This window comes from Protopterus annectens, chromosome 4.part1 (assembly GCF_019279795.1).
Source record: "Protopterus annectens isolate FY-2018-M chromosome 4.part1, PAN1.0, whole genome shotgun sequence".
Lineage (NCBI taxonomy): Eukaryota > Metazoa > Chordata > Ceratodontiformes > Protopteridae > Protopterus > Protopterus annectens.
This window is the reverse complement of record NC_056734.1, coordinates 497,805,960-497,820,918: the sequence shown is the minus strand read 5'-3', so window position 1 is coordinate 497,820,918 and position 14,959 is coordinate 497,805,960. Positions and strand designations below refer to the sequence as shown.

Here is a 14,959-nt window from a genome sequence, read left to right as displayed (position 1 = left end):
ACCACAACAAGGGACTCCCTTTCACTCTACCCCCCGCCACCCAAACCCTAACAGACACATCAGACTATGCATGGGGAGGCTCACATGGCAGGGCAGTGCATTCAGGGCAAATGGAACCCAAAACAGATGCACCTGCATATCAATCAAAAAGAAATGTTAGCTGTACAGAATGCTCTGACAGCCTTCAAATACCGTATTCTTCCAGGACAACTATTGGTAAAGACAGACAACATCACAGTTATGTGGTACATAAAAGCAGGGGGGGAACCCATTCCTACCCACTTTGCAGACTAGCCATGGCTCTGTGGAACACAGCCTTGAGATACCAAGTGAACCTGTAAGCTCAGTTCCTGCCAGGCAAACTAAATTCACTGGCAGATGACTTAAGCAGAAATCTCATGGACCCACACGAATGGAAACTGGAACCCAAAATATTCAAGCTCTTGAGGAACAAATGGGGGACTCCAGAGGTCGACCTGTTTGCCTCCCCTCAGAACCACTAATTGAACAAATTATGCACCAGAACTCCCCACAGTCAAGCTTGGAAAGTAGATGCCCTGTCCTTTACCTGGGAAAGCCTCTCAATTTATGCCTTTCCCCCTCTGCCTCTCCTCTCAAAGGTTCTACTAAAGATCAAACAGGGCAAGCCAAGGACAATACTGATTGCCCCAGACTGACCACGCCAGCACTGGTACCCCCTTTTGCACACACAGTGCTGCAACCATGGTACCTGCTTCAGACCCCTTCCCTGCTGTCCCAGTAGGCGGGCCAGATTCTGCACCCTCACTTTCAAACCCTGAACCTTGCAGCCTGGCTAATTCCCTGAGCTCACCTCTACACCCTTCAGTAAGCAGGTGCTGGATGTCATTCTTGAGGCAAGGAGGCCTAGTACTAGAAAAATCCTATTCGGAAAAGTGGCAAAGATACTGTTCCTGGAGCCAGGCTCAGGGGATGGGCACAACGGTGCCCAGCTTACCTCATATTCTAGATTATTTAACAGAAATGCTCCACAAGGGCCTATCTTTCTCTTCAATTAAGATTCATGCTTCTGCCATTTCAGCACATTACATTACTGTTAGTAGCACTCAACGGACTTTAATAATTACATGAACAAACATCCAAGATAAACGCTGACAAGCTCAAATTTACGTTTTCGTCCCACAACTTCTTCAGATAAAATTTCCTCTCCAAGCCACCACCTTTATACAATCAACAATTAATCTTTAAACAATCCATAATGGATAACTTTGGTAAAGAAATCGGTGTCTTTTCTTTGTTTTAGGAAAGCAAAGGGAGGCAGTAGGAAATTTCCAATGCTGCTAGAAAAATGAGCCGCTAAAACCATCCCCCCCAGATCAGTCTGGATAGGGCTTCTACTCCAGGTTATTTTTGGTGCCAAAGAAAACGGGGGACCTAAGGCCCATTCTGGACTTCTCTACCCTGAACCTGTCAGTTGCCAAAGAGAAGTTCTGGATGGTCACATTACAGGCTGTCATGCAATCATGCAGTACCTGCAAGAGAGCGACTAGATGTGCTCGTTAGACCTCCAGGATGCTTGCTATCACATAAAAATGGACAGAAGCTCCAGGAGGTTCCTCCGCTTCCAGCTAGGAGTCAATCATTACCATTTTCTCACCACAGCCCCCAGGGTGTTTACCAAAGTGATGGTGGTGGTAGCGGCTCACCTGAGGCTTCAGGATATTCAGGTCTATTTGTATGTCGGCGATTGGCTCCTCACTGCTCCCACCAGGCGTCTATTCTCCCAAACCAGGGGATTATTTCCTGACTATTGCCCTGTGTTTGGGGATCATAATCAACACATCCAAATCTCTTCTAGATCCTGTACAGGTGATAGACTACATTGGTGCCAGAATAGATGCTCTTCAGTGCAAAATCTTCCTGACCTCAAAGAGAGTTCCAAACCTGAGGATGCATGTCTCCCTGATCTACTACTCTCTTCTATCAACAGCGGAATCAGTGTTGCGGGCCTTAGGCTCAATGGCGGTGACCATAACCCTTCTCACATGTGCCCAGTTACACTTGAGAATTCTACAGTGGACTCTAGCTGTACAGTGGTCCCTGTTAGAACTGCCATTGGCATATCCAATTCAATTCAGTCTAGTCTGTCTGTCGTCACTCATATGGTGGATGTGCTCTCTGGGCATTTTGGAGGGACAGCCCTTTGTTTCAGCCCCAGCCCAATCCACAGTGACCACGGATGCCTCCCAACTTGGGTGGTGGAGGCATTGTTTGGGCAGGACAATCCAAGGCCTGTGGTCCTCCTTAGAGACCAGCTTGCACATAAATGTCCTAGAGATGAGGGTGGTCCTTCTAGCGTTACAGGCCCTTCATGCCTTTCTTCCTCTGGGAACGATTGAAATTCATTCAGGCAACATGTCATTGGTCTGGTATATCAACAAACAGGGAGGGACCAGATCTTACCCCCTTTCTTGTGAGGCCATGAGAGTGTGGGAATGGGAGATCTCCACCAGTCACTTTCTCATCACAACGCACATTCCGGGACGGTCCAACATCCTGGTGGACAGGCTAAGTCGGACCATTCTAATACCTTACAAGTGGTCTTTGAATCTTTTAGTAGCAGAACAGATCTTCAGCGAATGGGATCAACCTTGCTGTGATCTGTTCGCATCTCATTCCAACACGAAGTGCAGCGAGTTTTTTCTCTGAACCTCTTGGCCTCCCTGTCTTCTGTATGCTTACCTGCCAGTACCTCTTATTCCAAGGTTTCTACAGAAAGCTCGTCGACTGGGGAGCAAAGTCATCCTCATTGCCCCGTTCTGGCCTCGCCAGGTATGGTTTCCCTTCCTTTGGTCTCACCTTCTGACTCTGCCTTGGATTCTAGATCCCATTCAGGATCTAATTTCACACCCTTCGGGGGTGCCTCATCTGAATCTGGACATTCCGAAGCTCACAGCTTGGCTGCTCCAGTTCCCCTGATTGCTAGCAGTCCTGGACTATCCTCCTCAGTTAGATCTATTTTGCTGGCTGCTTGTAAGTCTTCAACCAGGAAGGTTTATCGCAGCAAGTTGAAACGTTTTTCCTTTTGGGCTTCTCAAAGGAGTTTAGACCCTTTCATGGCTCCTATTTCCAGCATTCTTGATTTTCTAGCTGAAATTTTTCAACACAGAGCTAGTTCTTCTACTGTCAAGGTTCAGTTGGCTGCTATTTCTCATTTTCATGTGGGCGAGAATTCTGCCTCTTTAGCCTCTTCCAGTCTGTGTAAAGCCTTTATTAACGGCACCTTTTTGTTACACCCCCCGGTCAAAGACCCTGTTCCCCCATGGGACCTTACTATGGTTCTTCAAGCTTTGATCTCTCCACCTTTTGAGCCTGCCGCGACTGCAAATCTGAAATATTTATCTTGGAAAACAGCTTTTCTGGTGGGTATTACCTCTGCCAAAAGGGTTTCAGAATTGCAGGCCTTGTCCATCAAAGTTCCTTACATGATTTTTCACAAAGATAGGGTTTTCCTTCGAACCAATCCATCTTTTCTTCCTAAGGTGGTGTCACAAGTCAGTATCAATCAGACCATCAGTTTGTCTGTGCATTTTCCTAATTTTAATAACAAGATGGAATGCAAACTCCACCTGTTGGATGTTCATAGACAGTTATGATTCTATTTACACAGGACAAAAAATTTCTGTAAATCTGATCACTTGTTTGTATCCTTCTATAAACCCTTTTTGGGGAACCTATCTCCAAGGTCACTATTGCTAGATGGATTTCTTCATGCATCTTTTAGGTCTATAATGACAGAGGCATGTCTCCTCCAGGTCAGGTGAAATCCCATTCCACTAGGTCCATGGCTACGTCTACAGCCTTTTGGTCTAGAGTGTCTTTGGATGACATTTGTTCTGCAGTTACTTGGTCCTCATCTCATACGTTTATTTCTCATTACAAATTGGGTTGGACTTCCAGAAGGAGAGCTTCCCTTGGTTCCGCCGTGCTCCAGAATATCCTTCCATGAGGGCCTCCCAGGAGGTTAGTAGCTGGGGACTCTGTCCCACAGGTTGAAGACCAAATGAAGTAAACTACTTCAGATAAAGAAGTTATGTACTCACCATAATGTTCCATCTGAGTAGTTCTACTTCATTTGTCTTCAACCGTCCCTCCCTCCTTCCCCCGGACCTTGGTGTATAATCAGCCTACGGGCTGCAGTATAGGTCATGAGTAATTTTTTCAGGTTGGGTTATCAGTATAAGGTTCAGCAAACTCGATCTGGGGATGGAAGGTAGTGGAGGTGTATTATGGGTAAGGGGAGGAGTTTGGAGCTCAGAGCAGATGCTAGCAAAAGTTGCTGGCTCAGATCCGATACGGCTCCGTAACCCACAGGTTGAAGACAAATGAAGCAGAACTACTCAGATGGAATGTTATGGTGAGCACATAACTTTTTTTTTTTTTTTTATAATAAATTGGGCACGTCTTTATCCAAACCACCAAGAGCACATTCCTCTAGATCTATAGCTACTACTACAGCTTTTTTGTCTAGATCTTCTCTGGATGATATCTGTGCAGCTGCAACTTCGATCAGTCCTCGTTCATTTGCTGCTATTTACAAATTAGATCTGGTCTCTATGGTTAGAGTGGCCTTTGACTCAGTGATGCTGAGGAATATCCTTCCTTAGAGTCCTCCTGGAATTTGGGTAGCTGGGGACTCTGTCCCAGGAGTTGAGGAACTAATGAATATTGACATAATCAGATAAAGAAATTATGTACTCACAATAATGTTCCATCTGTGTTGTCCATTTTCATTCTTCTTCAACTTCCCCTCCCACCAACCCCCCTCCTTGTTGCCTTTTTGAAGGATTGAAGATGCTGAAGGAATCTTGTTCCTTTGTTTGGGTCCCAGATTTTGTTATTTATCCTACTGTTTTATTCTTCTGCAATGTTTTACAGATGTGAGGGGCCGCAAACAAGATCTGAGGTATGTTAGGGACTAGGACATTATGGGAAAGGAAGAGCTCGAGAGTTTTCAGTGATCACAAGCTAGTAGAAGTGGCTGAGTTGGATCTGATAATCAGATTCAAACCCAAGAGTTGAGGAAGAATGAAAATGGACAACACAGATGGAACGTTATGGTGAGTACATAACTTTTTTTTTTTCTCCTACAGGAAGAGATCCAGGCTCATTAATTCCCCAGCTAGGGCAAGAATCCTCAGCTAGAGTGAGACAAATTAGGCTGTTCATTCCTTGCAGAGGGTGAGTTTCAGGTGTTAAGCAATTGGCCCATCTCCAGTTATGCAGCCTCTGCCCCTCTCTGTCAAGCCTAACACCACCCCACAAAGGCTGTGATAGCACAAATGCTGCTACCTGGGAAGGCACATGCATAAGAACTAGGCAGGACCAGTCCTTGCCCACCTTACTGGTAGCATGGTGTCACCACAACCCATTTGTTGCCAGCTATCCCTCCATACTCCTGTTGTGGTGTGGCAGTGGATCAAGCTGCTTTCCTCTCCCTGTGATCAGCAAGTCGACAAATGCTACTCATTCCTACCCTCAACCCCTCCAATTATATACATGCGTATGTGTGTGTGTGTGTGTGTGTGTGTGTGTGTGTGTGTGTGTGTGTGTGTGTGTGTGTGTGTGCTCGTGCACACTTATACACACATATCATTTATTATCACTTTGTAGTAAACTTCTAATAAGCTTTAACAGGAGTAGGAAAAGACAGCATCTTAGTATGTGTAGTGTAACAAAACTGATGTAGATGGCAGATAAGCTTTTCAATCTGATGAGAATTTTACTACATAAGTATACAATACTTTAGCAAATGAGTCTGTAGCCATTGCAAAAATAAGAACCCGTCACTTTTCCCTCACATAAAATTCGAAGGACTGATGAATTCTAGTCTTAAATTAATGATCCCAAGTGCTTCGTAATCTGAGAGTTGATAGGTTTGATGGTGCACTTCAACAGTAAAGTGCAGAAATATGATAGCAAGTTCCATTTCTGCTATTAGGAAAACAAAAGCGTGCTGTGGAAATTGAGCTTTTATACATCAGATGAGCCTTCATATACCTTATGCAGTTGGGGAATGGAAGATCATCTGTGCTACTTTTTAAGAGGACAGAAGTGGTTATAATGTGTATTGTGAAATGTGTGCATATTAGTTTCGATAGTTTTAGTAGGACAGCAGTCTGTTATGAATTGTGCTGTGAAGTAGGGTGTTAGTCCAGTTCTTCACAATGGAATATGTTGGATGTGTAACTATTGCATTAATTCAATGGAAACATTTCTTGTCCCGAAGTTTAAACAAAAAAAAAAAAAGTTTGCATATTCAACAGTAGCACTTTGCAAACTAAGCTGCTCCAACATAATTTTTTTTTTCTTTACAGACACTTTATGACAGTGTATACTTGACTTTATACAACATCTGCTTCACTTCTTTACCCATCTTGATATACAGCCTGTTTGAACAGCATATACATCCTCATGTACTACACACAAAGCCGACACTTTATAGGTATGTGTGCCCATTTTGTGGATTTTGTTTTCATTTTAGTGGATCAGTGCAGCAAGGTAAAAGCAACATCTATCTCTTGTGATTTACAGTGTTTATTACTTCAGTTATAGTTGTCTTATTTTGTATTAATCATTTTTTATTTGTATTTTTTAAATGGGGTAGAGCACTGATATGCACAGACCTTTTCAGAGTCCACCTGGGAGCACTGTCTGATTAAGTGACCTGCTTAGAGTCAAACAGTTAGGTAATGGAGGTTAAGGGAATCAAACCCAGAACAACCGAACCACAGGAAACCACTCATTAGCAGCTCCTTAATCCTCTGTGCCATCTGCAAGACAAATTTAGAATTATTTAGAATTTGATTTCCATTTTCTAGTATTGCTTTCTTGACAGCCAGAAGCATTGCGCTTAGTAAGGCCTTAGTATGTCTAGATAATTCAGATCCTATATCTCCAGTTCAAACAATAATTTCCTTAGTTAAAACTATTTGTTCCTGTAGTTCTTGGCAAAGTATCCTGTAGGTGATTTTTAAAATCTGCCAAATTGTTACCAGTTGCCCATTGCACCACCACCATTTGCATTCTACTTGAGGAAAAGTCCTCTGAAAGCTGCTTGTTGAATAAAGATGCTTATGAAAACTCAAAACTTCCACTCAAACAAATTGTAATCCTGCACTTTGGTGCTTACTTGGGGTCCTTACAGATTTCTTTCCATTGTTCTTCTCTAAACTGTCTTTCCATTCTCGTTGCCTAATCTTTTCTAAATTCCACTCATCAATTCTTAGTTATCATGCAGCATTTTATATGCCTTAAATATTTATCTGGTTTTAATGGTATCTTCTATTCTAGACTCAGCTAAACAGAAGCCATGCATGAATGAGTTCAACAATGGGGAAACCAAGAAAAGGCACAATTGGCCAGTCTTTAATTTAGCACTCCCCTATCCCTTTCTCTTTGTCTGTACTCTATTGTCAATCATTTATAGGGATGGCAGTCTCTAACCTGCAGTCCAAACTTCTCATTAGCCTCAGCGTACTCATTTACCTATCCCTCTGGAGATGCTTGCTTCCCAATGCCTTTGTTCCTTTGCTGATTTCTTCCAGCAAATTCCAGCCCCTCTAACCTATTTTCTGTGCCATATACCTATACTTGCAACCAATCCTGATTGTTAAAATATCGTTTCTCCATTTCCATGTTGGTTCATTTCTTACATCAAATTATAAAGTAACAGAAAGTGTTCAGTGGTTGTTTTTATTCTTTTTAAGGTTTTGCATCCAAAATACTGGACTGTTTATATGACACCCCCCCACCCCCCCCACCCCACACACACCTCCCGTTTCATCACCATCCATTTTTCACTTTCATTTATAACCTTCTGCTTGAGTTACTTTAGATGAGTCTTAACTTTGTAGCTCTGAAGTAATCCTTCAAATCAGGTAAACCTAAAACTTTGTTCCATGGGTAGAATCAGCTTATCCCACTTTACTGTTGTCTTCCTCTCATAAATGCATTTCCTTCAGCTCTGTGTTAATCATTATCTACAAATTCTGTCATTGATAAAAATACACCTGAACTGTGTATGTAAGACTAAACAGACTAAAAAAATCCTATTGCTTATATTTTGCCATCCATATATAAAAATCAAGATCTTCCAACTTTTCATTTTTTGTATTATCTTTTGTTTAGTCGCTTCAGTGGTTTGTCTAAAATAATTTCTGTCGGCCCTAGTAACTTTCATATCATTTCCAGTACGCGTTCCATAAATTCCACTCTTTTTAACAAATATGTAGGACAGTGCAATTGCCTCATTTTGCTTCATTATCTTGCATCATCATCATCAGTTTTAGTAGTGCATGATTTGATAACAGTTATGGATGTGTTTCAAAGCTTTCAATTAAATGCACATGCTTCTGTGAGATAATTTCTGTCCAGTCATACTCAGTTATTTTTTATGGGTAAGCAATGTATTAATTCTGAGTTCCCATTAGTAAATTCACAACTTCATTACCAATTATTCTCATAAACTTGTTCGGAAGTCTAATCTGAGACACCCAATTCAACCTCACAATTACAAGTCGGGTCCCAGTTCCCATCCATAAATATTCCTAGCTGAAAGATTGTTTCTCTCAAAATTCTCCAGTGCTGCACTGTAGTAGTTTTAGATGGAATATAAATAGATGGCAGCATAATCCTCCTTCCCTGCCAAGTAACCCTTTGCTACCATATGTCTACCATTATTGTGTTTTTTTTTTTGCTTCCTGTTGAAATGTCGGTACTCAAAATGTCAAGTACCAAAAAGCCAGGGGGGAAAAAAACGAAAACACAGAAGAGCAAATCTCAAAAATTGCTCTTCTCCTTAAAACTTTTTTTTTTTTGGCAAGGGGGGGTGGCAACCTCCCCCTGCACTTCCCCAGACCCCAAACTTGTACATACCAACTGCAAGATTACCATATCTCAGAGAAAAGGGAATATTCCGAGAAATGGTATCTCGGACTTAGTATATGTTAGTCTGTTCTTTTGGCCATTCAGTCTCCACATTTCAGGACTCATAGAATGTCCCAGCATTTCAAATGGTTAATTTTTTTTCTCTTCTATGACTAGTAGAGGCCCTTTCGCAATCAGCATGTATTTTTTTTCTCCTTTTCCTTTGTTCCTGACATTCTGCTGAATGTCAATCCTGAAATCCTTTTTGTCAAATTTTCAGGCTCATTTATATCCAAACACATTTCCTCATGTTCTTGTTTACACCCTACACTTCTTAACATAATTCAGTACTCTTTGATTTTTCTCTGTTCCTGTAAGGATTTTCGCATTCCATGTTAATATTCGCAGAGCTATACTGGTAAAAAGCTGTTACAGTCACCTGTTATACATGTCAGTTTTTGAAAATATGTTTCCAGTTTGCAACTTATGTGTAGTAGTATTTGGCAGGCTGACTTTTGATGTAGTTTCTTCTTGTCATTTATATATAAGCTCATTTCAGATTTGCCCAAACTCTTCACTCCAATAAAAACACTCAAGAAACATAAAACGTAATACATTTTCAAGCTCCCACCCCTTTAACATGCAACAAACACAAAAAAAATGTATAATCTTTTCAAAAATTCAAAAAAGACTTTACTCTTCCAAATAGGAGTAATTACCCCAAATCCACAGCTTTATCCACAGGCATTTCTTATTCTAAAGTTAAAGTTAATTGAACAAAAGTGTGGTAACTCTTTGGTATTCCAAGACTCATTTGTGTAAGTCTTAGAATAGTGAGACTGAATGACTGAAAATGCAGACTTATTTACTAGGTCCACGTCTTCTATTTTTGGACTATTTCCTTTTTCTCTAAGGTATGGTTATCTCAGGGTTGTCTGTGCAGATAAAATACACATCTTTTGTATTTTTTTTTTATTTAAAAAGTTTGGGGGTGTAGTCGGCTTGCCCCACCTGAGGAAAGCAGCTTTAAAATGAGAATACTGATGTTTGACATTCGCTGATCTCTTGTATTTTCAAACTTTGCACCTTATAATTCTTGGAATTATACTGGGGAGCCTAAAGCCATAGTAGAGCCTATGTTTCCACTTTTGGTGATTGCAGTCTGTTCTTATGTCAGTTCATCTCCCAGATGTGAAAAATAGGTTTCATGTTTTCAGTAAACATTAACTTTTAGTCTTAAGAAAAGTACACTCTCTAAGCTTAAATAAATATAGAGCAGGAGTCCATCCAATAAAAAAACATCCAATAAAAAAACAAAAGGTACACCATCAGCTGAATGACACTCGCAGTAGTTAAAATCCAAAGATTTATTCACGATAAAACACAATAAAAAAGTTGCTGTAAGAACCGGTATAAAATGGTAAGCGCTTTCACGTCTTCCTGACGCTTCATCAGACTTCATTGTTACATTCACAAATGGACATCTTTAAATACATCTTCATATCACTTGTTACCTATCAATTAATCAATTAATCAATCTGTGCCAACAACGCTCAGTATATTAAAAGAGCAACCTAAATCCAATGTCAAAAAACATTCACTACATTCTAATATGTATTAATTTCATCATAGAAATAACTTAATGTTTCAAAGGTTTTGATGCCAGAAAGGGTTTCAGTGTGATTGTATCATTCAGTCCATACCTATGTGCCTGTAACTTCAAGATCCACCTATTCTCCACTTCTTCTGTATGCAACCTAATATTCCCTAGTCTTTTGGATCTATTTACTAGCTGTATAACCCTGAACTTAAAACTATGTGAAGAACCATGTTCTAACACATGTTTAGCTAGAGCATTATTAGTATTCTCCTTGTAGATTGCATATAGATGCTCCCTTATTCTCTCGCGTAGGGTCCTATTAGTCATCCCCACATAGAACAGCATACAGGTCTGGCATTGAGCTATATAGATCAAGTCAGTTGTCCTACAATTGGCATAACCATTAAACGAGTAGATCTGTCCAGTAAAGGGATGTACAAAGGTGTTATCATCAGCTATATACTTACACTGATTGCAATGCCAACAGCCAAATGTACCTGTCCTTTGTGAATGAAGCCATTTAGCCTTTGGCTTCTCATAACACAACAACCTCTTGAGGGACTTTGTATTCCTATAGGCAATATTGGGCAGGATTCACGAAACCTCCGTGTAAGAGTTAATATGTCTTACACGGAGGCTGCAGTCTAATGGTATGACGTCAGCATGCCATGCATATTCATGAGGTCATGCTGAATCATACCCTAGGCTAACACAGTCCGTGTAGGAAAGTAGGGGGCATGTCCGAATGCCGAGTTCTGCAAAGGGACACACCCCCAGAAGAGTCAGAGTCCTGAAAGTAAACTTCCACGAGCGAGTCCACGGAAATGTCAAGGAACACAACACCACACATGCCCCCACAGACTATAAACCCAACTGTAATGTAAAACGGAAAAATAACAGTTTAATTTTTTTTTAATTTCCAAAATGTTTGCCCATAGTTGCGCTCGTTTGCGCGGGTATGCCCTCCGCTCAGCCACAGTTAGCAGACAGTGAAAAGCATATAAGATCTAAATATGCAAATTAAGCCAAGTAGCAATAGCGTAGCAGTAGAGACGTTGGCGAAAGAGGAGGTTGTCACGGTTCGAGCCCCCACAACATCATTCTCTATTTTTAGTTAAATAAGCATGAAACAATCCCCTGACATATATATATATATATATATATATATATATATATATATATATATATATAAAAACTATAATTTAAGTAATATATAACTATAATTTAAGAAAATGTAATGAAATGGGCCATATATTTTTGAAGAAATCCGACACAATAAAATATAAAAAAGAGATTATGTGCCCATAGCTGAGCGAGGCTTCAAGAAGCCTAATATGAGTGCCCATAGGTGAGCAGCGCTGTAACAAGCTTAATATGACTGCCCTCAGGTGAGCAGCGGTTTAACAGGTGTAATATGAGTGCCCGGATTTGAGCAGCGCTTTCACATGCTTAAAATGAGTGCCCGTAGTTGAGCAATGCTTCACACAGCGTAATGTGAGTGCTCATAGCCAAATAACGCGTTACCCAGTGTAAGCCGTTTGCGCGGAGCTGCGCACCGCGCCAACCAGCTCACCGGTGGGCAACGTTGAGCAAGCTGTATCAAAGCCGGCTTTACACAGACACACCTCCTAGCCTGTCTAGACAGTAGTAAAATAAAAAAAAACAGTGCCCAGGCTCGAACCCAAGATAATGTGCACCATAGTCAAAGTACTGAACCACTAAGCCATGACAGTTGTACTGAAAAATGCAGTATTAGCATATATATAGGAATGAATGGAAATAGAAGCATGACAAAGCAGGTTTATTTACGTTGATAAATATCCAAAATGGCCAATCACAGATAAGTGCGGGAAAACGGGCATATATAAGCCCCATAGGCGGGAATACACAGTGTAACTGATTGTGGTACCCCCATTTGCAGTCAGGATGGCAGGTGCAGGAGAGGAAAGTCGCTTTAGAGCACAGAGGTGGGGTGTTGAGGAGTCAAAATATATGGTTTGGCTCCTAGTCCATGATCATGAGGCACAACTCATGCAGGGCCAGGTTCACTGGGGTGCATACAAGGCAGAGGCATGGAACCGGTTGGCACATGATCTCACCAGTGCCACAGGCATTCCAAGGACTGGTGAACAGGTCCGTCACCACCATGCGGACCTGAAGAGACGTAAGCAGGACCAACTGAACCGTTGGATCCAGGAGGCCCGGCAAATGCCCAGTGCCCCACTACTGAGTAAGTATCCATGTAATTAAGTATGTAAGAAATTATCCTAGCCTATAATACGGAGATGTATGTTCCAATATTACATCATTTATATTACAGCTGCAGGTGTCCGTTCCATGAATCAGTGAGCCTATGCTGATAGGCTGGTGAGGTTGCGCCACCAGGCAGGTTAGTAATTATTTTGCTGGAATTATTGTGGAATATAAGTGAGACAGCTTGTAAAAGAGTTCAGTGTAGTTACATATTAATAAAGTTCAAATAAGCCTAGAAGAAAGATTCTGCTAGTACTGTAAGATTAGATAAGTGATGCAGCCTGTAATCCAGAAATAAACATTAAACAAGTCTCAAATAGAGAGTCTCCACCTGTATTGTAATATCAGATAACTGCTTCAGCCTGAAAATGAGTGGTAATCAATCAACAAAGGATAGACATGTGTCAAATACATCCCTTATAAAATCTGCCATATGAAATAAGTGAGTCAGTTGGAAAGGATTGTTGTAACCCAGTAAGAAATGTTAATAACGCCTAGAATTAAGTACCATCCTGAAATGTAAAAATAAAACAAGTGAGAGTGTGAGAAAGAGGGTATGAATCTACCAAGAAAGCTGTAATAAGTCTGGAATAAAGTTATACTGCAGTGAGTACATAATGAAACGAATGGGACAGCCACAACCAAAGAGTGAAATGTGTGTAATAAAGTACTGAACCTGGAATGTGTCTGTCCCACAATTTGGATATGTTGCTGTACCCTTGCAATATGGAGATAGTATGGTTGTATGAAATACTGAACATCCACAGTTGTCTAGAGCCATATAAATCAAATGTAGCAGGATGCTGTACCTGAACACAGACAGATATGAACATGTATGAATAAAAATGGAATGTATATTAATGTAGCAGTAACATTCCCATCACCAACATTCCTAAGGTTGCATATAGGAAACTGTACTAATATATGTAGGGGATATATACTAGGAATGTACAGCATATGTATATGTAGTTTAAGTTGTTAATGTAATATTTCATCAACCTACTCTATTTTCACAAATGATGCCATTCCACACTAAACTGGGTATGTGTATACACAATTAATTCCCATGGACATTTGCCCTGTTGGTTCATAAATATCTGCACGTATGTTGATGCATGTGCCCTGTTCACATATCCAAACCTGATGGCCTGTTGCCACCAATCAACCCTGCATGCTGTTGGAATGTGTACTGTTGTTCTAAATATGCATGTGTTATGCTTGCTGTTCAGTGTTTGAAATTCATGGGTGTTTGGTTAATGGGAATACTGATGCACGCTGTTACAACTAATTTTGAATGGTGTTGTTTGTTGCTAACCCAAAATGTCATAAAATACTGCTAAACATAGGACAACAGGGAAGGCGGATTCAAGCAGACCCACCTCTCCCACCTCTGCTGGCGAGTGCACCTGGCACCAGTGTCCAGGCCGGAACCTCCTCCAGTGGCCCTGTGCCACCTTCAGGTGGAAGCGCTGCAGGGGATGGGGCTTGTCCCCCCTCTGCAAGCGTGGCCGGAGGAAAACGTCCACTCACCCTCCATAGTGTCCGGTCTGTGGTGCGTAGCGAGATCAGGCATTATGTGCTTGATCCCCTACACCAGCTTGAGGCGAGTGTGGCGCAACTCACAGGTGTGCCTGCCTGTCCTATACAGCCCACAGCACAGCCCCGTCCTGGGCAGTGAAGGCGCAGTGGTAACTGCCCATGGGTGGGGATCTCAGTTCCACTGTTGCCATCTGTAGGCTCATGGGCTCACGATATCCAAACATCCATCCCCATCAATTGTTTCCCCCCACGTGTCATACTCTGCCCCTGTATGCGTCTTGTTTGTCTTGTCTGTTAACCTACCCAACCTACCTCCCCAAATATTACTTACTTCCTGTACCTCACATTCCACTCTCACCTGAAAAAAAAATAAAAAAGGGCACTCTGTTCCCACAAAAAAATTACGCCCGATACATAGCTGCCCATTTTGCAGACATGTCTGCTGGACATGTCAACTGATAATTACAATTGGCTGTACAACATACTTTGTTGTCCTCACCCCTCTCTCAGGGGGTGGAAGGTTTCAAATTTCACACCAAATTACACACATATGCACAGCTGTTGCTGATAAAGAAATGTGCAGCTATGGGCCTTCCCTACATCCTTTCTGCAAATCCCGAGCTTGTTTTCCTACTGTCCTACCCTCTTTGTGCCCCCTTT

At 41.5% G+C, this 14,959-nt stretch overlaps 1 protein-coding gene across 3 annotated transcripts in view; it reads left to right on the top strand.

The window, feature by feature from the left end:
- The window catches only part of ATP11B (ATPase phospholipid transporting 11B (putative)), a 2,792,721-nt gene that overhangs the window by 1,801,910 nt on the left and 975,852 nt on the right, over positions 1-14,959 (top strand). For all 3 annotated transcript variants that reach the window (XM_044070307.1, XM_044070308.1, XM_044070309.1), the window contains exon 24: positions 6,357-6,484. In XM_044070307.1, coding sequence (XP_043926242.1) covers positions 6,357-6,484 — 128 coding nt within the window. The remainder of the gene's footprint in view (positions 1-6,356; positions 6,485-14,959) is intronic.